The sequence below is a fragment of the Carassius gibelio genome, chromosome A19, assembly GCF_023724105.1.
Source record: "Carassius gibelio isolate Cgi1373 ecotype wild population from Czech Republic chromosome A19, carGib1.2-hapl.c, whole genome shotgun sequence".
Taxonomy (NCBI): Eukaryota; Metazoa; Chordata; class Actinopteri; order Cypriniformes; family Cyprinidae; genus Carassius; species Carassius gibelio.
The window spans coordinates 19,431,120-19,455,220 of NC_068389.1; the positions used below are offsets into that span (position 1 = coordinate 19,431,120).

Below are 24,101 nucleotides of genomic sequence, written 5' to 3' on the forward strand. Positions count from 1 at the left end.
ATATGGATTGCATTACTCTTCTATGTGTATTTTCTGTGCTGTTCTGTTTTGGTAATATGCCTGTGTTTGTGTCGGTATCCTAGTGTGTGTGTGCTAACATAAGTGATAAAGCGCTGCTCTGTGTGTGTGGGTGTCCTGTCTTGTGGTGGATGTATCCTAACTGCAGCTGTTCCTCACTGCTCATGGCCACACGTGGACCCATTGCATAAGCCTTTAGAGCCTTTAATAAAACAACGCTTCTTGCACACATCTAAATTATTCCATGCACACACTTTTTTTTTTCAGAAGCCTAGATCTCAAATTAAAAATTAACAAATGCATGTACCAAAGAACAATCAGGCACTCAGAAATGCTTTGCAGCACCAGTTATGATGCTTTCGATTATACTGATTTATACCATTACTTGGTTCCCACAGTTCATTCAGATCAGTTCAAATTGTTGTGGTGGAATTTATTGGAAGTGGCATTTAGTTAAAAGAAAGATATCACAAGCAAACTTGCAAATATCAAATAATATATAATATAATATAATATAATATAATATAATGTTTTTATTTTATTTCAATTGTATTGTATATTTTAATACAATAATTTTATTTATTGTTTTATTATTTTATTTTTTATTTTTTATTAGTCTTTTTTATCTTATTTCATTAATATGTATTAGTTGTTTTAGTAAGTTATGTAGTGAATAATATTAATTTAAATTTATTCAGGTAATTCTTTGTTTTTAAATAGAAAACGTATAAATATACTGAGATTAATATAAAATGTAATAATAATAATAATAATTACTAATTAATTTAGTCTTATAGTATTATAATATAATATTATTTGTCCTATTTCACTAGTTTTGCATATACAAGTAAACAGTGGAAGTTTCTCTCATTGCAGCATATTGAGTCCATCTTTGCAGTGTGGATGTGTTTGTGTGTTTAAGGGCAGCGGGAGGCACCTGTAGTGCTCTTGGCCTGAGCTGATGATGGGCAGCTTAAAGCCCCGGTGACATTTACATGGCTTCCTGCTGCTGACAGATTCTTGTCTGACAAACGGCATTAGAGACACAGGGCTCCAGCCTTGACCCAGTCCTCCCAGAGTCAACAGAACAGTCTCGCGTTGCAGGACAGCAGCAATTAACACATCTGATCTCTCTCCTCCTCCCCGCCCCTCTTTTAACACCCCCTCTCTCTTTCTCTTAGAGACCGTCATTCATTCTGCCCACATTATTCACCATAAATAAGTTGCTGCTTCTGGGGGAAGTAGTTGTGAATGCCATTGCAGCAAGCCATTCAGTTCTATACAGCTGCTTTAAGGTCCTTGATCTTACCATGAAATCAAATGCTTTTTATAGGCTATCACAAATCTGAAAAAAACGCAGTTAGTGGTATTGCTGTCTATTGCTGTGTTGAATTGCTATAATATATATGGGCATATATATATGGGTATATATATATGGGCAGCCATTTATGATGTGGTGCCCGAGGAGCAGTTGGGGGTTCAGTGCCTTGCTCAAACATTATACACCCAGCATTCAAACCTACAACCTCAGAGGTTCAGAACCAGCGGCTTAACAGAGTGCACCACTCAGTCGATGCAGCTTTGGTCAAACTACTGTACTACTGTAATGTTGGCACATTTACATGAAGGAGGTTTTCCTCTCCCTGTATTTGAATGAATTGACTTTTTGCTAGTGCATGAGAGCTGTGTTCATCTTTGCCAGTACCCTCAATACTCCATCATCTCTCTTTGACTGTCTTCCATGGCCTGTGTTCATTTCCTCTCAAGTGATTTTAAGCCTAAATCTCCATTAAGCTCTACGCAGTTGTAGCTAATTGGGTTAAATTATTAAAAAAGAATTACAGTTCATTGAGGGGTTATTATCATCCTGTTAATTAGAGTATGTTCAGATGACATTTATTTAATGCTTATGAAGGTTTTTTTTTTTTTTTTTTGTGGCAGTGGTATTGAACACTTTTTGTTTTAATCCAGCATTACGGGCTTCATTTGTATGTTTGTTTTTTATTTATTTATATATTTCTTTTGGCACACAGGCCCACCCTCTCCACCTCGTGATCTGGTCTACACCCTCAAACAGTCCACGCTTATTCTGGAGTGGGCCGCTCCGAATGACTCAGGTGGCCGAGGGGATCTCACCTACAGCATAGGCTGCCGGCGATGCGTCGGCCCCCCGCGGGCCCCTCAGATGCAGTGTGAACCCTGCGGAGCCAGCATGGGGTTCGTACCACAGCAGAGCGGCCTGACGGAGCGCACAGTCACCATCATGAACCTGCTGCCCAACACCAACTACTCCTTCAGCGTGGAGGCCCGAAACGGCGTCTCGGAGTTACTCCCCAACAAAAGGTTCTACACACAGGTCAACATATCCACCAGCCTCCCAGGTATGTTCTCCGTACAAAAATTACACTAGTATTTACCTAGTATCATTCCCTGTTTTCCAAATAAAGCAAATAAAGTGCATCAGTGAGCCGAAGTTCACTTTTTTTTATCAGGATAAAATTTGTTTAGCAAGAGACAGTTTAGTACACACTGTCAAATAAATGTTAGTGCTGCTTTTTCACATTGCAGCTTTTGCATTTGTCGGTGTAATGTGGATGGAGCATGCTGGTTTCATGTTTTTGTCTGTGAGTGGTGTCATGCTCCTAATGTGGGTAGAGACCGTATTTGAGGACACTGTCCTCTCTCAGTAATACTGCAGCAGATGCTTTCACTCATCTCCAAATGAGGTTTTGACAAAGCAGCTTATTCATCTTAGTGCTTCTCAGTTTCATTGCATCCTGGTGTCATTGATTTCTTTCCATACCATGTGGGATTAAAGATGTTCATGTCCTCTTTACTGAGATCAGAAACAGTGGTCAGTGGTTGTTTTATTTTGGATTAGTTGATTCATAATTGTACACATGCGTATTATTAAAAAATGCACAAAACATTTACCTTTTTTCCCATTAATTGAGATGGTCCTTTTATTGTGGCTTTGTGCTGAACAACAGAAACCATACAATTACAAATCCACTATTAGTGGATTATGTCCCTTTTATAGTTGAAGACTAAATGTTCTGCACATAAATGGAGGTTATAGTGATAATAGTAATAACAACTCTTGTTTTCATGACTATGAAAAGGTTTTTTGTTTGTTTGTTTGTTTGCTTGTTTTTTTGGCCTTGACTTGGCCACTTGATGTAAAAAAAATACTTTTGCTAATGTTGGTTTTGTGTTTATTTTGTGGGCTCATAACAAAAAAGACGGATAATAATGAATAAACATAGTCTCACTTGCATAATGTGATAATGTCTATTTTTAGAGTAAGACTATGTCAAAAAAACATGTCATTTTACTTCTAGAATGCACCTTGTTTTGTTTGTGTGTATCTGTGAATCAGGTTTTGCTTATATAGTGGGGACGACATTAAGCGCCCCCGTAAGGATAGTAAAACCTGAAATTACCTCCATCCAATGGTCCCCATGAGGTAAATGGCTTATTTACATAGTAAATAATGTCTCAATGCAGAAAGGTTTGTGTGAGGGTTTGTTTAGAAGCTAGAAAATATCTAGTACACAATGTACACAGGCTGTGTGTGCATGTCGACCCATGAGCACCCAGTCCATTTTTAGTGCTGACCAATTACAAAAGTAAGTTGTATAAGAGCAGCATCTGGAGTCAAACAGGGCTTAGTGAACAGCTGGTGTGGGTTTGTGTGACGGGTCAGTTCCATAGAGTTTGCCACACACACACACACACACACACACACACACACACTCACACACACACACAATGTAAACAGTATTATGTAAATGCCAGGTACACACATTTCAGAAATCAATTAGAGTGTTAGACCCTCACCTATATCATCAAATGCCTCTACAGTACAACACAACCCCCAGATTAACACAGACCCGCTGAGCCTCTCTCTCTCTCTCTCTCTCTCTCTCTCTCTCTCTCTCTCACACACACACACACACACACACATATACATACTGTGGAGAGCCACACAGGCTCACCCTCACATCAGCGCTTGCTCAGATCCTTCAATGATCCCAGAGTGCCGGAACACAAAGGCTGAAAAAAGCAGCGCAGGAGCTGCATGTTTATTAATGGAGGAGATCTCTTTCATCAAGACTTTTACGCACTCAGATTTTGCTTTCCATTAAGAGTAAATTGCAGAGCGTTTATTTGGCACTCCACTCCTGCGCCTTTCATTATTTGATAGTCTTTCCAACACAATTGCTTTCTCTCTGCCAAAAATGACTCTTTCTTTGTCTCGCACACCTTTTCAGTAGTCTGTTTTCTCTCTTTCTTTCTCTCCTTTTCCCCTTCAGCCAGAGCCCAAATTAACTTTTTTCCACACCTGCCAAAACAAGTGAATCGAGAGCATTTGCCAGCGCATTTGCCAGCCATGAACCTGTTTCTATAAAAATAAATTCAGGACATATATTAGGATTTCTTTTTTTTTAAGAACAAATAAATCATTACCTATTTTTAAATGTGTAATAGATATAATCATTTATTATGTATTAATGAATTAATTGTTTAATTTGATTATTATTTCATATTAATTTTAATTTGTTAATTTTGGACCTGGGTCTCGGGTATAAATCATATTCCTCTGAAACATGCCATCCTTGTTTTTTTCTATTTTGCTTGAAGTTGTGTGGGTAGCCATAACACAAATCTTTAATTTATATGTGTATTGCATATTCTAACTTCGTTTTCCTCTGTTCTCCTGTTCCGTTCTCAATAAACACACCATTAATCTCTCCCTCGTGCAGCACAGGCTCAAGGTTAACTGGAGCTCTCAGAGGAAGTGCTATTACTTTATTGTGATGTACAGTCTCGGAGGCAGCTGTGTTTTTGAGCTTTGTGATTAGAGTCGGGTGTGATTGCAAGCCAACACAAAGGAGTTTAACTGACTAGAGGCTGAGATCAGTGCTGCACGTTTTGAATGTGCACATTCTGTATTTATTGGCCCTTTGTTGAACTGTCCGCGGAAATGAAATATAAGCATTCTGATCATTCTGAGAGCAGTTTGCAGCAACCAAATCGGGTCACATGGCAGCCATCTCAGTAAAACCCCCGGACAGATGTGTTCTGTGTAGGTGTTTCTATGGCACGCAACTACTGCTCCTGTGTACTTGAATAAGGAAAGACATTTTAATTCTCTTCAATATTTTCAAATAGCTGTTACATAGTTCAAAGAAATTTTAACACATTTCATAAATTTTAATGGATAGTCCACCCAAAAATGAAAATTCTGTCACCGTTTTTTTGACGTTCCAAACCTGTATGACTTTCTTCTTTACTGTGGGAAACAAAAGAAGATATTTTGAAGTACTTTGTTAACAAATCCAAAAGTTTCTGTTCCCAATGACCTCCACTGTATTTTCGTAAAAGGTAAAAATAAATTTGAAAGAAATGGCAAGTAAAACATTTAAATGAACAGGAAATTTTGAATTATAAAAACTTTAAACTTACTATAATAATATTTGTTGTATTTTCGACTTAATTTTTTTTTTTTTTTTTTTTTTTCTGTAAATACTGTGAATGGTTCAGTTATATAAAATGACTGAAACTGTGGTATAATATTTTGGTCATGCTGCCCATCTCCACGTTTTGATTTTAGAAATCCCAAATTTGTATTACATTTTGTCGAACGTATAATGCAATAAGCTTAAATTAAACAGCTTCCCTTCTTACTATATGCACAATAATCTGAATTTGCCAGAAGAAATCAGTGAGAAATGCATATGCAGCCATGAACAAACCCACAAAGGTTAACAAGTGTGTAGAAACTTTGTGTCTAATCACCTGTGGAGGAGATCCCAGGCTGGAGGAGTTCCTGTCCCCCGTGGGACCTCCTTCCCTGTGGCCTCTCAAGAAAAGATGCCAAGCAACCTCTACTTTCCAGGCGAACCTCCCATCAGGGTCTGCAGTGGGCCGATAAAGTCCAGCCCAAAGCCTCCTTGTCGAATACAGGGAAATCCATTTGGTCAGGGTGCACTTCTCCTGGACCTGTGGTCTTAAACCCTACACTGGCTAAGAGCCAACGCTGCCGGCTGTGAACCATGCGTTGTAAAGCTCCACAGACCCTCTCTGTAGCCTGGAGACACCATGGGCCCTTATCCTGAGAGGAAGTTTAATAGTTCCCATTGGGAGGGCGAGAGGAGGGATTGGCTAACAGGTTTAGTTTAGGGTGGGGGTGAGAGTGTGCCCTTGCTGTCACCAATGCAATATTCATAAAGGTCAGTGGCTGTTTTATATTATATTGTCTCACAAAACACCAAGGGCCTCAGTCCCTTCATGCTCTCTGCTTGCATGGAGCTCTTCACGGTAAAGTGAGATGGCAGCGAGGTAGACTAGTGTTTTTTGACTTGAACACAGATACATGAAGAGAGACCATGGAGATCGCATAAACACTGGCTCATATGACAGCTTCAACATATAAGCTAAGCCCTGAAGGTACAAGCAATAAAACTTCCAATAATCTCACTGATGCTAGTGATAGACTGATATATTGGACAGGACAGTTAATCGCCTGAGATTTGGCCATTCTGAGACTCAAACAGAAGTGTGTATGTTACACTTTCTGCTGAAAGTCTTGTCGAAAGATAACATGCATTTCCAACACTGAATGAATTTTTGCCTAAATCACTGTTACTGTTCTCGACAGGTTCACAATACTGTAGATGTGAGCAGTAAGTGAAATTAATGTGAAGTGACGTGTGGCCAAGTATGGTGACCCATATTCACAAAAACACACACCGTGAACACGCAGGCGGAGCAATGGGCAGCCATATTGCTGTGGCACCCGGGGAGCAGGGTTCGGTGCCTTGCTCAAGGGTCTGACCTCAGTCCTGTTATTGAGGGTGGAAAAGAGCGCTGATTATTCATTTTATGGACATTATAAAAATTTTTCATAAGGTCCATGAAATGTTATTAAATAAGCATGTTTTAATCTTGGATAATCCAGTGTATTAAACAGGTAATCGAATAGGATAAATTACCTTTTATCCTAAGTGCCTCATACACCATTTAATACAGAACATTTTATTTGAATTTATTTATGTCTATTTATGTTTGATTGGTTATGTCTATTTATGTTTGATTGGAGCTAAACAAAATATAAATGTTCATAAATATATTTATTTATATTTATTTTCTAAATATAAATATTAGGAGGGGGAGGGGCACAATATAAATCAGCCGATGATTAATACGCATTTCGTCATTAAAGCCGTTTCTCTAATCAGCAGTAAATTCCATCAGGTGCGTGATTTCACATAGAATGCTATTAAAGTTATAGCAATTTTTTTATTATATATTATAAACATACAGTCACACCACCCAGGCCTTGGTGCATTTGAAAGTTGGTTTGTGCCACAGTACATGCTACAAATTAAACTAAACATCTTTTGAGGCATTTTTCCCCAAAATTAAATCAATATGAATTTATAAACTAAAATAAATCTGATTGCATTCCAACCCCTATGATTTGTAAAGGCTTTTTGTCAGCATGGATGAGAGACTTATTTTTTTGGTGTATTATCTGTGGTAGATAAACAACTCCATCTGCTACATGAATGTGTAAGAGCTTCATTCAGAACAATCGCCCATGACACATAGTATTTTTGTAAAGTGCATCATACAACATTTAATACTGTGGATCTGAAATTTTGAGGGTAAATATATATTTTGAACCAGCCATGAATAAGACCCAAACAAAGAGTGGGCAGATTTGGGTCACATCTTCTCTCAGATCTTCGTTTGGACAGCTCTGCTTTGATCGATTGCAGCTCTTTTACACCAGAACACACTTTCCAGAGTTACTCAACAAAGCCCCAATGTTTTCACGAGTGTGTGTCAGAGGGAGACTGGCTGAGGGGAGGGGTCAACGTGGAGGGATTGACATTTCAGTATCTTCAGAGGATTTTGTTTAGCTGCTTTAGATGGCCGAGGCCTGTGGAGCTCTCTGGGGTCTGGCACCTCTGCGTGCCTCAGCAGAGGAAGAGTGGGGTGAGAGGGATAAGAGGATGATATAGGGCGGAGGGTGCATGTGTCTTATCCAAACAATGAAAGTCATTTGGGTCGATGGTTGTTTGGACCCCAGAAACAGTTAAATATCTTGTTTAGTGTTTCACAGAAGAAAGAAACTCAAGTTTGGAACAACTTGAGTGATTAAATAATGATAGATGTTTTAGTGTTTTAAAGTGGTCATTAGCCCTATTCGGATGATAATTGTTTCTCAGGGGGACGTAAGTGATTTTAACTAAATACATATTTATTACTGAAATGCCTGAAAGTATTTAAAAAAATAATTCTTCATAACTGCTCCACCACAGTGTCTGAAAGCAGAAAAAGAAGAAAAGCACATAAACATTCAAAATGGGTCTTTATTATGGCAGCAGCAGCAAAATCATTTAAAAATGTGTATTATTATAAACAGTTCTGTATAACGCATTTAATTATTTAACTACAAAATTAGTTAAAAACTTAATTTTATTTACAGCAGACAATCATGTGACTGACCACATGAGCAGCACGTTCCCAGGTTCATAGGATCACAGAACTCGCTCTTCCACTGTGAATAAATTGCCATCCAAATCCATGAGTTTTATCACTGAGGTGATATGTAAATTAATTTGTATATACGTCCACATGAAAGACTTCTAGAACTGTACTTACAACTGTTCTCATACGAAGTAAAAATAAAAATAAAAAAAAAAGAATCAGTTGCAAAGACTTGTATATTAAAAGACTATAATGAAAGTCTTTTACAGCAATTAAATAGTAACATTACAAAATGAATATAGTAACAGTTTAAAAAAAGTTTTACACTTTTTTTAATTTAAAGTTTTAAAGTGCCACCTATATTCTGTTGTATTTTCAGATAATAGAGCTTGAATTAAGTTTGTGTTTCATATATTAGACATTAGTCTAACTTCCTGGTTGTTTTGAAGCACCTGCTGCTTGACGCAACCTTCCAAAGAACTCAGCATTGGGAAGTTTATTTTAACCTGTTTTCACTCTCTGAAAATAGCACAAAGCTGTCACTGTCCCCTAAAGTAAAAACAAAGGCTAAAAGAAACATCGTATTAACTGTTTTTGGTACAAATTAGTACCTTTTAATACTTTAAAAGTACACATTAGTCCTTTAAAAGTATATACTGTTTTAGTACCTAAAAGGACAAATTATTACCTTTTGAAAAGTTACACACTAAAAAATGTTGGGTTAAAAATAACCCAACTTGTAACCCAACTAGGGGTTGGTATAGCACCTTCCCATCTATGGGTTATTTCAACCCAACCCATTTGGTTAAAATCCTGTTGGGTTAAAAGTTACCCAACAGTTGAGTTAATTATTTACATTAATTAACATCAGTATTTTTATTAAAATTTACTTAATACAACCATATTTTGAGACTACTTTGTTGTAACTTACAGATTTTATTTTAATATGCAAGTAACACATTTACAAATATATTTTAAAATATTTGATTTAAATGTACAAGAACATGTAAAAATACAACTGACATTTTCAAGATGTACAAATGTGTCGATTCATATTCATATCAAAACACACAAATGTGCAAATACAGTTCACAGCTGTGGCCTAATGGCTAGAGAGTTGGACCTGTAAACCGAAAGTCACAGGTTTGAGTCTCGGTACTGGCAGGAGTTCTAGGTGAGAGGGAGTGAATGAACAGTGCTCTCTTCCACCCTCAATACCCATGGCTGAAGTGCCCTTGAGCAAGGCACTGAACCCCCAGTTGCTCTCCGGATGCTGGATCTATAGCTGCCCACTGTTCCGGTGGTGTGTTCACTTCTCACTGCTGTGTGTGTGCACTTGGATGGGTTAAATGCAGAGCGCCGATTCCGTATATGGTCTACCATACTTGGCAAATATTACAACTTTCAAATAAAATGAACATATAATAAAACAAAAAATAATCATAAAATCAAGTAATAATAATAAAAATATATTGCTGGACCTACTGATGATCAATAAAATATATATATATATTTTTTTTTATTGATTACTAATTACAAAGTTTTTAAGGAGGAGACAGTGTGCAGAAGAAACTATTAAAGACGGTGTGTTCCAAAAACTCTCAAATATGAGCAGAAGGCTTTAGGTAGTAGATGTCATATACAAAGAAAAGTTTGAAACACCGATCGACTGCTTGTAGTTTCATCTCCTGTTCCATCGTCTCCCCGTTTAAAACTAAGGAGGAGTTTTCCTTGTCACCAAGCACCAGGACATGTGGATTCTGGCTTGTCTCATGATTCAAGTACAGCACTAATTAGTGCCAACCTTAAAAGAATAATAATAATAAGAAAAATCAGTTAACATGCATTGTGATGATGTTTCATTGATACACTCACTTTACAAATGAGTGAATTAAAATGAGTTAAAAGCTATAGCGAATTTAAATTGGTTAAAGTGATAATTCACCCAAAAATGAAAATTCTGTCATCTTTTTTTTTTATTCAAAATATCTTCTTGGAACTATTTGTATTGTACAACGTGTGTCTTGTACAAAATAAATAAAGGTGACTTGACTACACAGGGCACTGTAATTTTAAGTGTTGCTTTTACTTACAGGTTGAATGTCAATGAAGGACAACTTCATTTCCGTGTATGATGTGCAGACCATTTTTCCATTTGTGTGGTATGGTGCAGATGGCAGGAAGGGTTTAAAGACAATTTCTGCATGAAGGCCTAATGACAAAAGTACAGAGATTTTACAGACAAAAAAATAAATAAAAATAAATAAATAAGCTCAGTTTAAATTTTTACAGTCTTTGTGGGGATCTACTATCATTTGCACTAAGAGACAGACTAAACCAGTTTTCACTCCCTCCAGAAAATGTGGCTATATTTGTGGCTAATGTGAGTAAATTTTCCCACCCAATACCCCAAACTGATTTTGACTTGTAGGGAGGAACAAAAGTACACTGTAAATGAAAGGAAGCTTTGTTGGACGGAATGCAACAATACACTTATTTCACCTCATTTGTCCTTTTTCATAATTTTTGGAAGTCATAGGTCTAAGTAAAATTGAAAATGTATGTATCAGTGATTTAAATAGGATACTTACCTTGAAATGTTTCAGTTAACAGGCAGAAATTCTATTATTGCCTTTTTTCCTTCACGAAAAAAGTCCATTGTCTAAAACATAAGTATAAACACATTTAGTACAACACATTTAAAAAAAACATGTCAATCAATCTAGCTTCATAAGAGAAACTGCTGTAATTATAGGGTATTCCAATAGATGCATAACAATATTCAATATGAATACGTTAAATCATAAAAACACTTTTACAGTACAATTAATTAGTGCTGGTGCGCTGAGACGAATATGACTTCTTTTTTTAGCTCCCCTCTTAAAGGTTAGTTGTAGGAGTAACGTTATGTAAATTTGGGGCACTGGTATAAATTTCCCCTGAAAGAGCGGATTGCCTCACGACTTCGCGCTCTTCTTTCGTCTGGGTTTTGAACTTTTATAAAAGAAAATTGCAGGTTCATTCAAACGATTCTCGCGGAGTCTGTTCTGTCGCATGACTGATGTGTGTGAGCTCAGAGCTCGCTCGAGAAGCTTCTTTCACTGGTCCGAGCCGATAAATGGTCTGTGCGGCTTTTCTAACATTTTTATTAACTTTTAAGTAATACTTGTCTAAATCTTTTAGTGTATTTATACTGGCGTACAAACAGGAATAGCATTAATTTACAATCGATATGATTATCTGGGGGAAACAAATGGACTAAAGGGAATTAAGACTTTTTTAAAGTATAAAAAACAATAATTAACGTATCCGACACATTACTTAATGTTGTGACAGTTATATACATCATACGATTATATTAACAGTTACTTACCCTTCATAATCACGTAGGCTGCCGCTGATGTCCGCGCTGAGTCTCTGACTGGACCGTTAAAATTTGAACAGGAGTGAAGCGGGAAACATATAATTTAACCCAACAGTTATAACTAAAAATAACCCAACGACGAAAAGAAAATTAACCAACAAATTTTAAGATAACCCAACACATTGACCCAATAAGTGTAACCCAACGTTTTTTGCTGTGTACTGATAGTTTTGTACCTTTCTTCTGAGATACCTGACCGTTATAGTCTGACTTCAACTGACTGACCAATCAGTATCTCAAATGTTTGTTTCTCTCTCCCTCCTCCACATCCATCCTTCTGTCAAAAGTGACATGCTCTCAGAACCTAAAATCTTCCAGCTCAATTCAGAGCACTTCCATGCATTTGCTCTGGAGTGTACATTACCGCACCCTCTGTCTCTCTCCCTAACAAGGGAGCTGCTCTCTGGGTCTGCTCTAATCGGGGAAAATGAGAGAGCACAAGGCTCCAGCAGCTCTAAAAGAGATTGAGTCATCACCCTCCATTCAGCGCCACACTCATCCAATTTGGCCCCCTTTGTCACAGAGTGCAAAGGATTTTAATTGGTTGCAACGCAACATCTTTTCCTTTCCCTCCGCGAGGGCTTGCTTTTACCGGTGTAGGTCTTTTTGGTAATCACAGATGTTTTTGTGAGCTTGTTATATGGCATGCAAGGAGTTGGCTGTTGGATTGAGCACACACACATATGTGGCTAGACTTCCTTAGATCATCAGAGTGTTGCAAAAAGCTCAAATCAGGCTCTCGAGGCAGAGGGAGGTGTACCAATGCATGAAAGGAGACGAAAAACCGGCTCTGAAATGCCCCTTTCCTCTTAGTCTCATCCTTGTAAGTGTTAAGATCTTTAGTACACTGAGTGTTAGAGCAGGGTAATATATTTGCAATATACTGTAGTCATGATTTTGATGATGATATAAAATTAGGCAACATTGTGAATTAATGTGCACTTTATTTAGCCATAAAGTTTAAAGAGCATGCCATTAGATTAGTTTTTTCCATCCTTCCTGGTCTGAGACTCATTAATATTACACTGTGTAATAAAGTTTTATACTTGAGCTTCAGAGATGTTTAGTCAACTCACTCATTTCAGTTCAGACATTTTGCTTTGAATATATTTCAAACTTGGTTTCAGTTACTTGCTAGTCAACACACAGATAGTTCATGGAAGTCCTAGCATTGAATTCGACCGCTATTGTTAAAACGTTTTGGGTCCGTAAGCTTTGTATTAATTTAATTAATAATAACACTTTTATTCTGCAAGTACAAATTAAACTGATCAAAGGTGACAGTAAAGACATTTATAATGTTATGGAAGATTTCTATTTTGAAAAATGTTGTTCTTTATAATAAATCTATTTATCTTTTTTATTTATTGGAAAACCCACACACACACACACACACACACATATATAGATTAAATTACAATTTAAAATATTTTAAAATAGAAAACGTATTTAAAATCATAATAATATTTTACAGTATCACTGTTTTATTTTTATTTATTTTTTTATGGACACAGTGCAGCCTTGGAAAGCATAAGAGACTTCTTTCAAACCCATTTACAATACTAAGCCAAACTTTTGAACGTGGTGTATTAAATGTTGTATTAAATATATTTATATAAGTATGTAGGTAAATATTTCTGTTTATTCAAATGTATTGTGAACTGTGTGGAAAATTGCCTTTTAATAAGATTTTTAAATTATATTTGATGTTTAAAATATGAATTTTTTATTATTACCATTGAAATCGTCTTGAATAAACACATTTCTTATGACTAAAATAAGTTTAATAGAAAACACATTAATATTAATATTTGTAAATCTCAGATATCATCAAAAAGCAAAAAAGCAAAAAAAAAAAACAGTCCAGTCCTTTTGTATATGTTTGTTTTGTGTGTCTGTTTAATAAAAAGTTCAGAGTTGCAGTTTTTGACAGGTATTATGCATGCAGAATGTGTGTGGGAGTTGTTCGGGATGCTTTGTGTCTGTGTGTGTGTGTGTGTGTGTGTGTGTGTGTAGCAGTAGGGAGTTGATGAGTTCCTCTGTCTCCAATCCCACTGCTCAGGCAATCTTGTGATGAGACCGATGGCCTAATGCTTTGATTGACAGCTGTCTGTCATCTCTAGGGGGAGATAACAGTCAGACAGTTTCCTATTGGTCAGACCACCCCGTCTATGGTTCTTTTCTTTGTAGTCAGTGCTGAATAAATGCTTTGTGTGTGTGTGTGTGTGTGCGTGGATTTCTTTTACTCTGAGCTTATTTTTCTTCCTTCACAATTCAGTCTAACTTTACTGCACTTCACATGAACTCTTAGAGCTTAGTGTGTTGTCTGCCCTGTGCTGTCGGGTTGTTTTATGCTCTGTCTGTAACTTACAACATTGTTGCCACTTTGTGTCTGGAAAATGAAGTTCCTTATATTTCTGTCAGCCACCTCTCACTGTGTTTTTCCCCTTTTTCTTTTACCTCTCCTTATTTCCTCTCTATTTTTAAGTTGGGAAAATAATACGCTTCTAACATTGAATGTTTCTGCTTGCATATTCAGGAGTATTTTTGTCTAGAATGTTTGGATGGAAAATAAATAAATACAAACAAACACACTTCCCCTTTAATTATTTACTTAGTGTTTATTTCTATCCTAACAGAATCTGCTGTTGCAACCATGAATTTAGTAGCTCTGTGGAGATTTCAAAATATTGCTCTGTTCTTTTGAGCCCCACACAGCAAGTGTGTTTTTTTTATTTTTTTATTTTTTTTATGAAAACTTGTGTGAAAACACATTTATTTTTGTGTTTGGAAGTAATGCAGAAATTGAATATCGTATCTTTAAGGACAGTCATAATTCTAAGTTAAATAAATCAGATTTCTATGGTGATTAAATTTGAAATTCAATGCGAAATACCACTGGCAAATCTAATCGATTTATTCACATTTATCTGCCTTTTGTCTCTGTTTGCTGTTCCTGCACTCATTCTTTGCTTTATTTCTTCTTTCTCTTTTTTTAAAAACCTTTTTCTCCCATTTATATCCTTTTCCTCACCATTCACTGTTTTTCACTACGCTTTCTCGTTCCCTCTCTTCCTCTCCTCTTCCTCATCACTTCCTCTTCCTTTCATTCCCTCTTCTCTCTGTCCCAGCTGTACGAAGGGTGATGTAATATCATTGTTAAGATGAAAATGTATATGTCTTGCAGGCTTCAGAAAACATGTCTTTTCTCCCAGGCATTTTTATCTAATATTAATCCTAGTACTGTGTTTTTAGGATATTGTCTTGCATGTTATTTTATTCTTATTTTGTATTTATTTATTTATTTATTTATTTATTTATTTATTATTCTTATTTTTTTTATTATTATTATTATTATATATATTTTTTTTATACTCTGTTCAGCACTTTGGTCAGCTACACTGTGTTTAAATGTGCTATATAAATTAAATTTACTTACTAATTTAGCATTTTTAGGATTATTTGCAGCCTTGTCAATGGATACTGCATCTCTCTCTCTCTCTCTCTCTCTCTCTGGGCCATATAATACACTATAATTTCATCTCGGAGACGTGTTCTGTCTTTGCGCTGGCCTAAATATCAAATCCATCATGGTATTAACGCAACTGTCTCTTAAAGGTGCTGTAGGGAACTTTTGTAAAAAAATATTTTTTACATATTTGTTAAACCTGTCATTATGTCCTGACTAGGGGTGTGACGGTTCGTATATAACTGTGAGACCGGCCAAAACCGTGTCATTAAAATATTTATTACAAACATTTTTTAGATAGGATCATAAGATGCGCAATATATCGGGAGACATGGTTTTTACCACTTAATGAAGTTTTGTAAATCGTCAGACATGATATTTAGGCCTACCACTTCATAAAATTTTGCTTTGTAGAAAACCTTTCTTAAAAACGAATTTTGTTTTGTACAAATTTTGTCTTAATTTTAATAAATGTTTCATCAACCAATTGCATGTATTTTAATAAATAAAAAGCAAATATAGCAGACAATGATAACCGACATGGAAGCACCAGCGCGCCGCGTTCACTTGCACTGCACTGTGAACTAGAGCACATCTCATCGCAAATGAAACTCAGCGTAGGCCTATGCCTCATACATTAGCATTAAATATCTTTGCTGCATCCTTTCAAGAACAGACAATGGCATTTTATTTCCGGCTCGCATCAGCAAAGCATTGCATGGCCATAGACCGCAAAACAATCAGTGGATGGCGGGCGGGTGCGGCTTTGAAATTTGCTCAAAAAACGTTGGCTCGGATGATGAGTTTTGTGACCGATCTCCTTAATAAATGGAGGTCTGAAATCTCTGCCCCTTTACCGATCGCGCTGACACGGAGTTAACCCGCTATCTCCAAGAACAACCAATTCACTCTACGGTAGATCCACCCCCCCCCCCCCCCTTATTGACTCACGTCATAACCGTCATCACCAATTGTGAAACCGGCACACCCCTAGTCCTGACAGTAGAATATGAGACAGATAATCTGTGAAAAAAATCAAGCTCCTCTGGCTCCTCCCAGTGGTCCTATTGCCATTTGCAGAAACTCCATCGCTCCCGGTAAAAAACAACCAATCAGAGCTGCGGTCCGTAACTTTCTTTGTGTTCAAAATGCAGAAACAATTTATAATAAGCGAGTACACCATGAATCAATTTTCCAAACCGTGTTTTTAGCTTGTCCTGAATCACTAGGGTGCACCTATAATAAGTGTTTATATTCTGACTATTTTAGATTGATTCGGGGATACCGCGGCGGAGTAACCCGGTACCTTTGTGATTCTTCATAGACATAAACAGAGAGAAGTAGCTCCGGCTACGATGTTCTTCCGCAATACGCAAGCAGTTCTGTTTATTAACCGCTAGAGCGTCAAAAGTTCCCTACCGCAGCTTTAAAGGGAATGGAAGATGAGAGATTGGTTTATTGCACGTTACGCCCAAAAAACACAGATTACTCATTAAGAGAATAGGGACAACCCGTTTAGACCATGCGCCCGGGCCTGCCAACCGTTTATCCGTCGTTAAAATAGGAAAAGTGGATTTGGACACGCCCTGAGTGCACCTGTGCCGTGCGCTTTACACTTTGCGTTTAGATCGTAAAATAAGGCCCTCTCTCTCTCTCAATATATATATATGCTATATATATAAATGTTGAATTAAAAGTATGGTTAAGTATGGTTCTGAACATTTAATTCAAAGTGTTCACTTTTGTGCTGTGTTGATGAAGAATTTCAATCCTCATCCTCATAGAGCCCTGCGATGGGTGTGTGTAAACAGTGTAATACACACACACTTTCACCCTAACTGCAAGGTTAACTCTAACTTGGAGACATCTCATGCTCTGCGAGACTGCAGTGATATAGCAGTAGCAGATGTGTGTATGTTTGTGTGTTATCATGCATGACTTGACTGTTTGGTCTCGTTCTCCTCTGCCATAGGTGATCACATTTCACCCTACCTGAGTATTGCAACCCTGCATCTCTTCCTTTTTTTTCCTCGCTGTGTTTCTCTCTCTCAATAAGTCAACATTGTATCACTGCCAGTTGGCAGAAAACATTGCTTTAATGGCTATGAAAGAAAACATTTAGAATCTTTTTCTTTGTTATTTTCACCCAATCTACTCTTTTCACACACAGCAGTCCTTTAAGTGGATGTATTTAACAAAAGCACGATTAGCCGGAAGTAGTTGCTGCAGCGGTGCGAGTCAATGACTGCAGAGCCAATAGAAGGAACTCTCCAGACAATAATGAGATGACTGAGGATGAGAGAGAGACTTGCACACTTATTCACAGGAAGATGTCCCGAGGGAGTAACGTGTGCCTGCCTGCACGCTCTGATAGTGCACTGCTCCATACCAAACGGAGTTTCTAAAACGCCCCTGCTGAAAGAATCTGTGGATCTGCCATTGGAAAAAAAAAGCCATGTTGACTTTGCCTATAGTGCAATACCAACTGCTCAAGAAATCCAGTAGCTTTTTCACATTTCTAGTTTTCATTTTAATAAAAAAATATATAATTTAATACATTTTAAAATATTTCTGTTTATCTTTAATTCATTTTTTATTTCACGACCAACAATTTTGTTTTAACATACTGTAAGTTCAAAGAAAAAATCATTTTTGTAATATATTCAATTATATGTATTTAATAACTTTTTGTGTTTAGGATACATAAAATGCTAGTTTTTAAAAGCACAAATCTTAGCAAAGCAAATGAATCAGCTAAAATAATCCAGAAATGTTTAAAATATAATTTCCTCAAATGGTGATCATTTTATATATATTTTTAGTACTTCAACTTAATTCTTTCTTAGCTATAGTTGCCAAGATAATGCTTTATTTAATATTTGTTTTATTTCTGCTTTATTTTAGTCAGCAACAACAACATTTAATAGACTTTTAGTTTAGTTAACAGTAACAGCACTGTGGGAAATGAGAATCAGTGTTTAAAATGTTATGTGCACGTTTACCTAATGGAGTGTTTGTGTGTGCTGTGAATGCATATGTATGAGTGTTTGTGTGTTTGAAAGGTTCACATGTAGTATTACACCCTAACCAGTGTTACAGAGGTCAGTTCAAGAGTGCTGTCCGATTCAGAACTTTGTAACCTTCAGTTTGGCTTCTGCAGTGATGGAGTTACATTCAAAGCAATTCATCTCCTTTCTCATTTTCTCCCTCTTGGATGGGGTCAGGCTGCCAGTAATCAGTGTCTCCAAGTGGATTTTTGTTGGAGTGGGAGGCAGAGCAGCAGTTTTGAGCTCTTTATACATCATTCATTATGGCACATTAGAAACAACATCCTGGACTAGAATTGGAGAGAAGCTTCTCTTACACCCAGTACAACCCACAAACTGTTATGCTGTACCTCTCATCCCTCTTTAGATTATAAAACGATTTATTAGCTTGTTTTTTTTTCCAACACATAACTCTCTGTGGAGTCCAGAAGTGTGAGACCACATTAAAAATCTGGAAAAGTTTTAGGATATTTCTAGGTCATCAGTAAAATAATTTGACCTAGTGAACTCCAGAAAGCATCGTGTGATCTCAAGTCGTATTTTTTATTTTTATTTTATTTTATTTTATTTTATTTTATGTTGCGGTTTGGCTATAAAATAATAATTCTTAAATATATTTAAAAAAATACCAACCTATTGTGCATTCACATTCTTGAAAAAAAAAAAAAAAACGTAATAATCAGGTTTTTTTTTTTTAAGGGTTTGATTTCTTTTCCTAAAGCTGCAGTATTTAGTGTCCTCCATTCATATTTTCTGTGTCTACTCAGGCTCTTCTGTGACTTGTGTGTTACCACATACACACTGAACTGTTCTAGTTATGTGTGTAATCGGAGTTCATGTTTGGTTTTTGTCATTTCCTTTCATCTCTACACTACACCTGTCAATAAACTGGCATACAGGCCAAAAATAGAATGAAGGAGAGGTCACACATCTGGTCAGGATTGAATTGTCCTTAAACAGTGTAGTCATTAAGCTGTCAGCCGTCTCGCACTGCATGTCACAGTACAGATGTCCGTGAACTTTAATGAGCAGTGTAGCTGTCACTTTTTCTGAGATCAAAGAGTTTTTCCTGAGATATCTTAGTTTTATTTCATGTCAGTGTCTCATGGGATGTCTGGAGAATGGAGAAGCAGGCCGAAAGAACAGACTGAATGACAATAACTCTCATGCCTTTGTTATAAAAGCTTCAGACACATGAAGAGGACAGATATGGTCTTTGATCAGCGCCCAGAATTACACTTTAATTATGAATCGTGGTATGCATGAAGATGTGACAGAAACTGTGTGGGTGTGTTTTTGTTAGCATGTGCCACTGTATGTGAAGAAAGAACAGCAAGCATTAGGGGGAAGATAAGGCTTGTTTTGGTTGTTGGTTGATGTGTGTGAGATTAAATGTTGTCATCTTATTTGTCCATTGATTGTTTCTGATGTGATGGAGCTGTCAGCCTTCAGTTGGGGCTTTTGAGTGGCAGCTCTCAGCTGTTCTGTCGTCTGTAATCATCTCTTAATCAGAACAGCAGTGGAGGATGGGCAGGGAATGCACTCACACAATCCAACTCGCTCTGTTACATGAAGACAGTATGTATTTTGAACACAACAGGATATAGTCTTCCAGTTTAGACAAGGATAACCGATGCATCTGAATATGCCAACTTCTCTACTATATAGTAAGCTAAAAAGAATGTGATATGAGTAGTAGTATGTCCAGATTTCCCAGATGACCTATATCTTATGGCGGATTCTAAATAGTGTATACAAAGGTTGCTTTATTATACCATTAGGCTATGGAGAGGATTCATAAATGGTTGTGTGCTGATCTAGTTGTAAGTCACATGACAGTACAAACATGGCGGGTGTATTATGTGTAGATTACATTTGTACTACACAAATTCATAAAAATAACATATTTTTATAGTCGCAAAAGAAATACTTTGTCAAATGTGGTACATACTCAAAGTATGTGATTTTGGGCTTTTTTAATTCATATTTAGCTTGCTGTATTAAAAGAGGATTTTATTCAGTGGGCTTCTATTTTTGAAATGGATCTTTTTTATTGTGAATATATACATTAATCCTTATTGTGCCCCTTTGACTAGATTTGGTTAAAAAATTTATATATTTAAAAAAAAAAAAAAAAAAAATATATATATATATATATATATATATATATATATATATATATATATATATATATATATATATATATATATATATATATATATATATATATATATATATATTAGAAAAAATAAATAAATATATATATATATATATATATATATATATATATATATATATATATATATATATATTGAAAAATATCTTAATATTTCATGCTTCATTTCATTGTTTGTCTTGTTTCATGCGTTTGCTCATAAATGTTGAATACTGTTTCTGAAGTGTTGAATTTGTGCTGGTTGTATCTTGGAGTTTGTCTAACCAGCATTGAACACAAAACGGTTGGATTTAGCATTATTCTGACAGCAGGAGAAGGTCTTAATCAAATCTTTATCAGCATGTTCAGACGTCATCATCATCACCAATCTGTTGCACACGCAGGCAGAAGAAGTTCAGCTCACAGTTCTCTTTTAATTATTTACATTTTCTCTTTCTGTCTGTCTGTTTAGCGCCTTCCCAGGTTAACGAGCTGCGAGCGGAGAAGGTTGAGCAGCGCAGTGTGACTCTGGCTTGGAGGGAACCCGTCGTGTATCCCAACAGCAGCCGCACTGAATACGAGATCAAATACTATGAAAAGGTTCGGTTACATGCACTGTCCTCTCCACAAAGCAGTAAATCTGTTGTTAACCTGCACGTGTGTACAGCCACACTAAACGGCAGGTTCCCACAGGCCTGTAGCTCATAGATCATTCTGTCAGGTGCAGCAGTGCTTCAGAACATGTAGCTGCCAGACACTGATGTCTGTTCAAACTCCTGCCAGCACTGAGAAAAAAACAGAATACACGATAACATATGTATAATGAACACAGTTATGTTCACATTCAAACTCTTACACAGATTATAATTCGTAAGCACATAATGTAATGCAAACCACTTACATGTTATTTTGCTGTCGTTTTTAATTAGAGAAAGGGAAATCAAGGAAAATCAATCCAAACATTTCTGACTCCGAATAGAGAAAATCTTGTTCGTTTTAAGATCTCATGTAAATTTAGGGTGTCTTATTATTATTATTATTTTTTTTTTTTCAAGTAAACTCTTAAGGCAAGTTTTTCTAATTAGTTTTGATCATTTGTTTCATTGTGCATATAAGAATGTTTCATTTACTACGGGCTCCTAGACATTGATTTATTATTATTTTTTTATTAAAACCAGGGATTTTTATTAATTGTTTAATGAAGATTTAAAATTTTAATTTTAGCAAGCTTTCATAATTTACTTTTGATATTTAGTTTTTATCTATAGATTTTATAGTTTCACTTGTTGTTTTTTCTAAATAAAGTTTGTTTCTGGAAAATTTTAATTTTAATTTAATTTGTTTATATTTGTATATATATTTAAATTGTCCCTCAGTTAAATTAAATTAAATTAAATTTAATTTATGCATTTAGCAGACGCTTTTATCCAAAGCGACTTACAGTGCATTCAGGCTATCAATTTTTACATAGCATGTGTTCCCGGGGAATCGAACCCCCAACCTTGCGCTTGCTTGCATGCAGTGCTCTACCAGTTGAGCTACAGGAACACTTGACTCAGTTGTCGTGTGAATTAAGGTAAAAAAATAAATAAATAATAAAAATTAGGTACGCTACTGTTCATACATTTGAGGTCAATGCATAAAGACATCTGTAATGTTACCAAAAAAAAAATCTTTTAAATGAATGCTGTTCCTTTGAAGTTTATATTCATTAAAGTATCTTTAAAAAATGCATAATTTTCCACACACAAATATATAAATATATTAAGCAGCAAAATTGTTTTTTACTATTGGTGATAATAAGAAATGTTATCAACATATTAGCATAATTTCTGAAGGACACTGAAGACAAAAGACAAAGGCAGTATTATTCCAGAAATGTTTAAAATATTATTTCCATCACTGTCATTTACTTCCATAGACTCTTTGGTGGTTGTTTTCTGGACATATTTCTGTGTTCCTTCAGGACCAGAAAGACCAGCGCTATTCCACAGTAAAGACGGCTGCCACCAGAATTAGCGTCAACAACCTGAAACCAGGCACCACCTACGTCTTCCTCATCCGCACCTGCTCCAGCCCAGCACTTTCATCTCTTTCCTCCTCTCCTCTTTCTTCTTCTTCCTCCTCCTCTTCCTCCTCTTCTTTGTCTCCATCTTCGCCTTCTGCTTCCTCTTCCAGCCCTGTGGCAGCTGTGTCGCCCCCTTCGCTTGACTACGGGGCGTACAGCGCACCGCTGGAGCTGCAGACGCTGGTGGAACGTGAGTGTCTCTTTGTTTAAGAAGAAACAATGAATGTGAAAGGAATGTGTGGTGCAAAATTGTTGTAAACTCTACCTTTTTTTATTTCATGTTAATACACAAAACATGTTGGCTTTACAGTAAAACAATGACTTAAAGAGCAAATGCTTGCTGTCATCTTTAATTTAAGAGGACACATTCATATTGAATGAACACTTAGGAAGGACTTTCACATGTGACCTCATCCTGCTCCTTCACTGTAGCACTCAAACAAGTATTTGAACAGCTTTAGATTATGCAGAACAAAGCTGCAATCTTTGGTGCCTGGTTGCAAACCATTCGCTCCTCTCTGCTTTTGCTCCTAACAGCTTGGAGTTTTTCTCAAATGTGAAATGCTCCACTAGATTTAAAATGATTGATTCAGTCAGATAGTAGAGAATTTTTAACTTCTCAGCATTCAAAAAAAACAACAACCTTGAAATGTATGTTATGAAGTCATTTTGATGCTTTAAGGTGGAGCATTTTTGTTTATCTGAAGGGACCTCATAGTAAAATTTTAATGTCAAATTATATTTACTAATGAAAGTCTGATATATTATATTATATTATATTATATTATATTATATTATATTATATTATATTATATTATATTATATTATATTACGTAATTATCATTCATTGTGACTTCAAAGTGTTATAATCAGGACTGTTAATATTACAATATTTTATTGTGAATTTATAGTACTCATATTTTTCGTAGTAATTGTTAACATATTTAAATAAAGATAAATATGAATTTATGTGTATTTTATATACAATACTGTTCAAAATATTTTTTTTAGCATTAAGAAATTAATGTTTTTATTCAGCAAGGTTACAATAAATATATTAAAAGATATTTACATGGTTAGAAATATTTTTCTTTTAAATAAATGCTGTTCTTTTGGTACATCCTGAAAAAAATTTAGTATCACAGGTACCATGAAAATTTTAAGCAGGACATATTTAACGTAATAATAAGAAATTGTTCTTAAGCAGAAAATCAAAAAGTATCATGTGACTCTGAAGACTGGAGTAATTACTGCTGGAAATTCAGCTTTATTTCACAGGAATATATTACATTATAAAATAGATTTATTAAACAGAAAAAAACACTTTTTTAAAATTGTAATAATATTTCTAAATATTAATGTTGTACTGTGTTTTTGATCAAATTAATGCCTCCATTGTGAGCATAAGTGACAAAAAA

The 24,101-nt window shown here is 35.9% G+C and overlaps 1 protein-coding gene across 7 annotated transcripts in view; it reads left to right on the forward strand.

Moving 5' to 3' along the window:
• The window catches only part of LOC127935853 (ephrin type-A receptor 7), a 130,740-nt gene that overhangs the window by 83,737 nt on the left and 22,902 nt on the right, over window positions 1-24,101 (forward strand). For all 7 annotated transcript variants that reach the window (XM_052534050.1, XM_052534043.1, XM_052534045.1 and 4 more), the window contains exons 5-7: window positions 2,052-2,399; window positions 21,088-21,215; window positions 22,582-22,873. In XM_052534050.1, coding sequence (XP_052390010.1) covers window positions 2,052-2,399; window positions 21,088-21,215; window positions 22,582-22,873 — 768 coding nt within the window. The remainder of the gene's footprint in view (window positions 1-2,051; window positions 2,400-21,087; window positions 21,216-22,581; window positions 22,874-24,101) is intronic.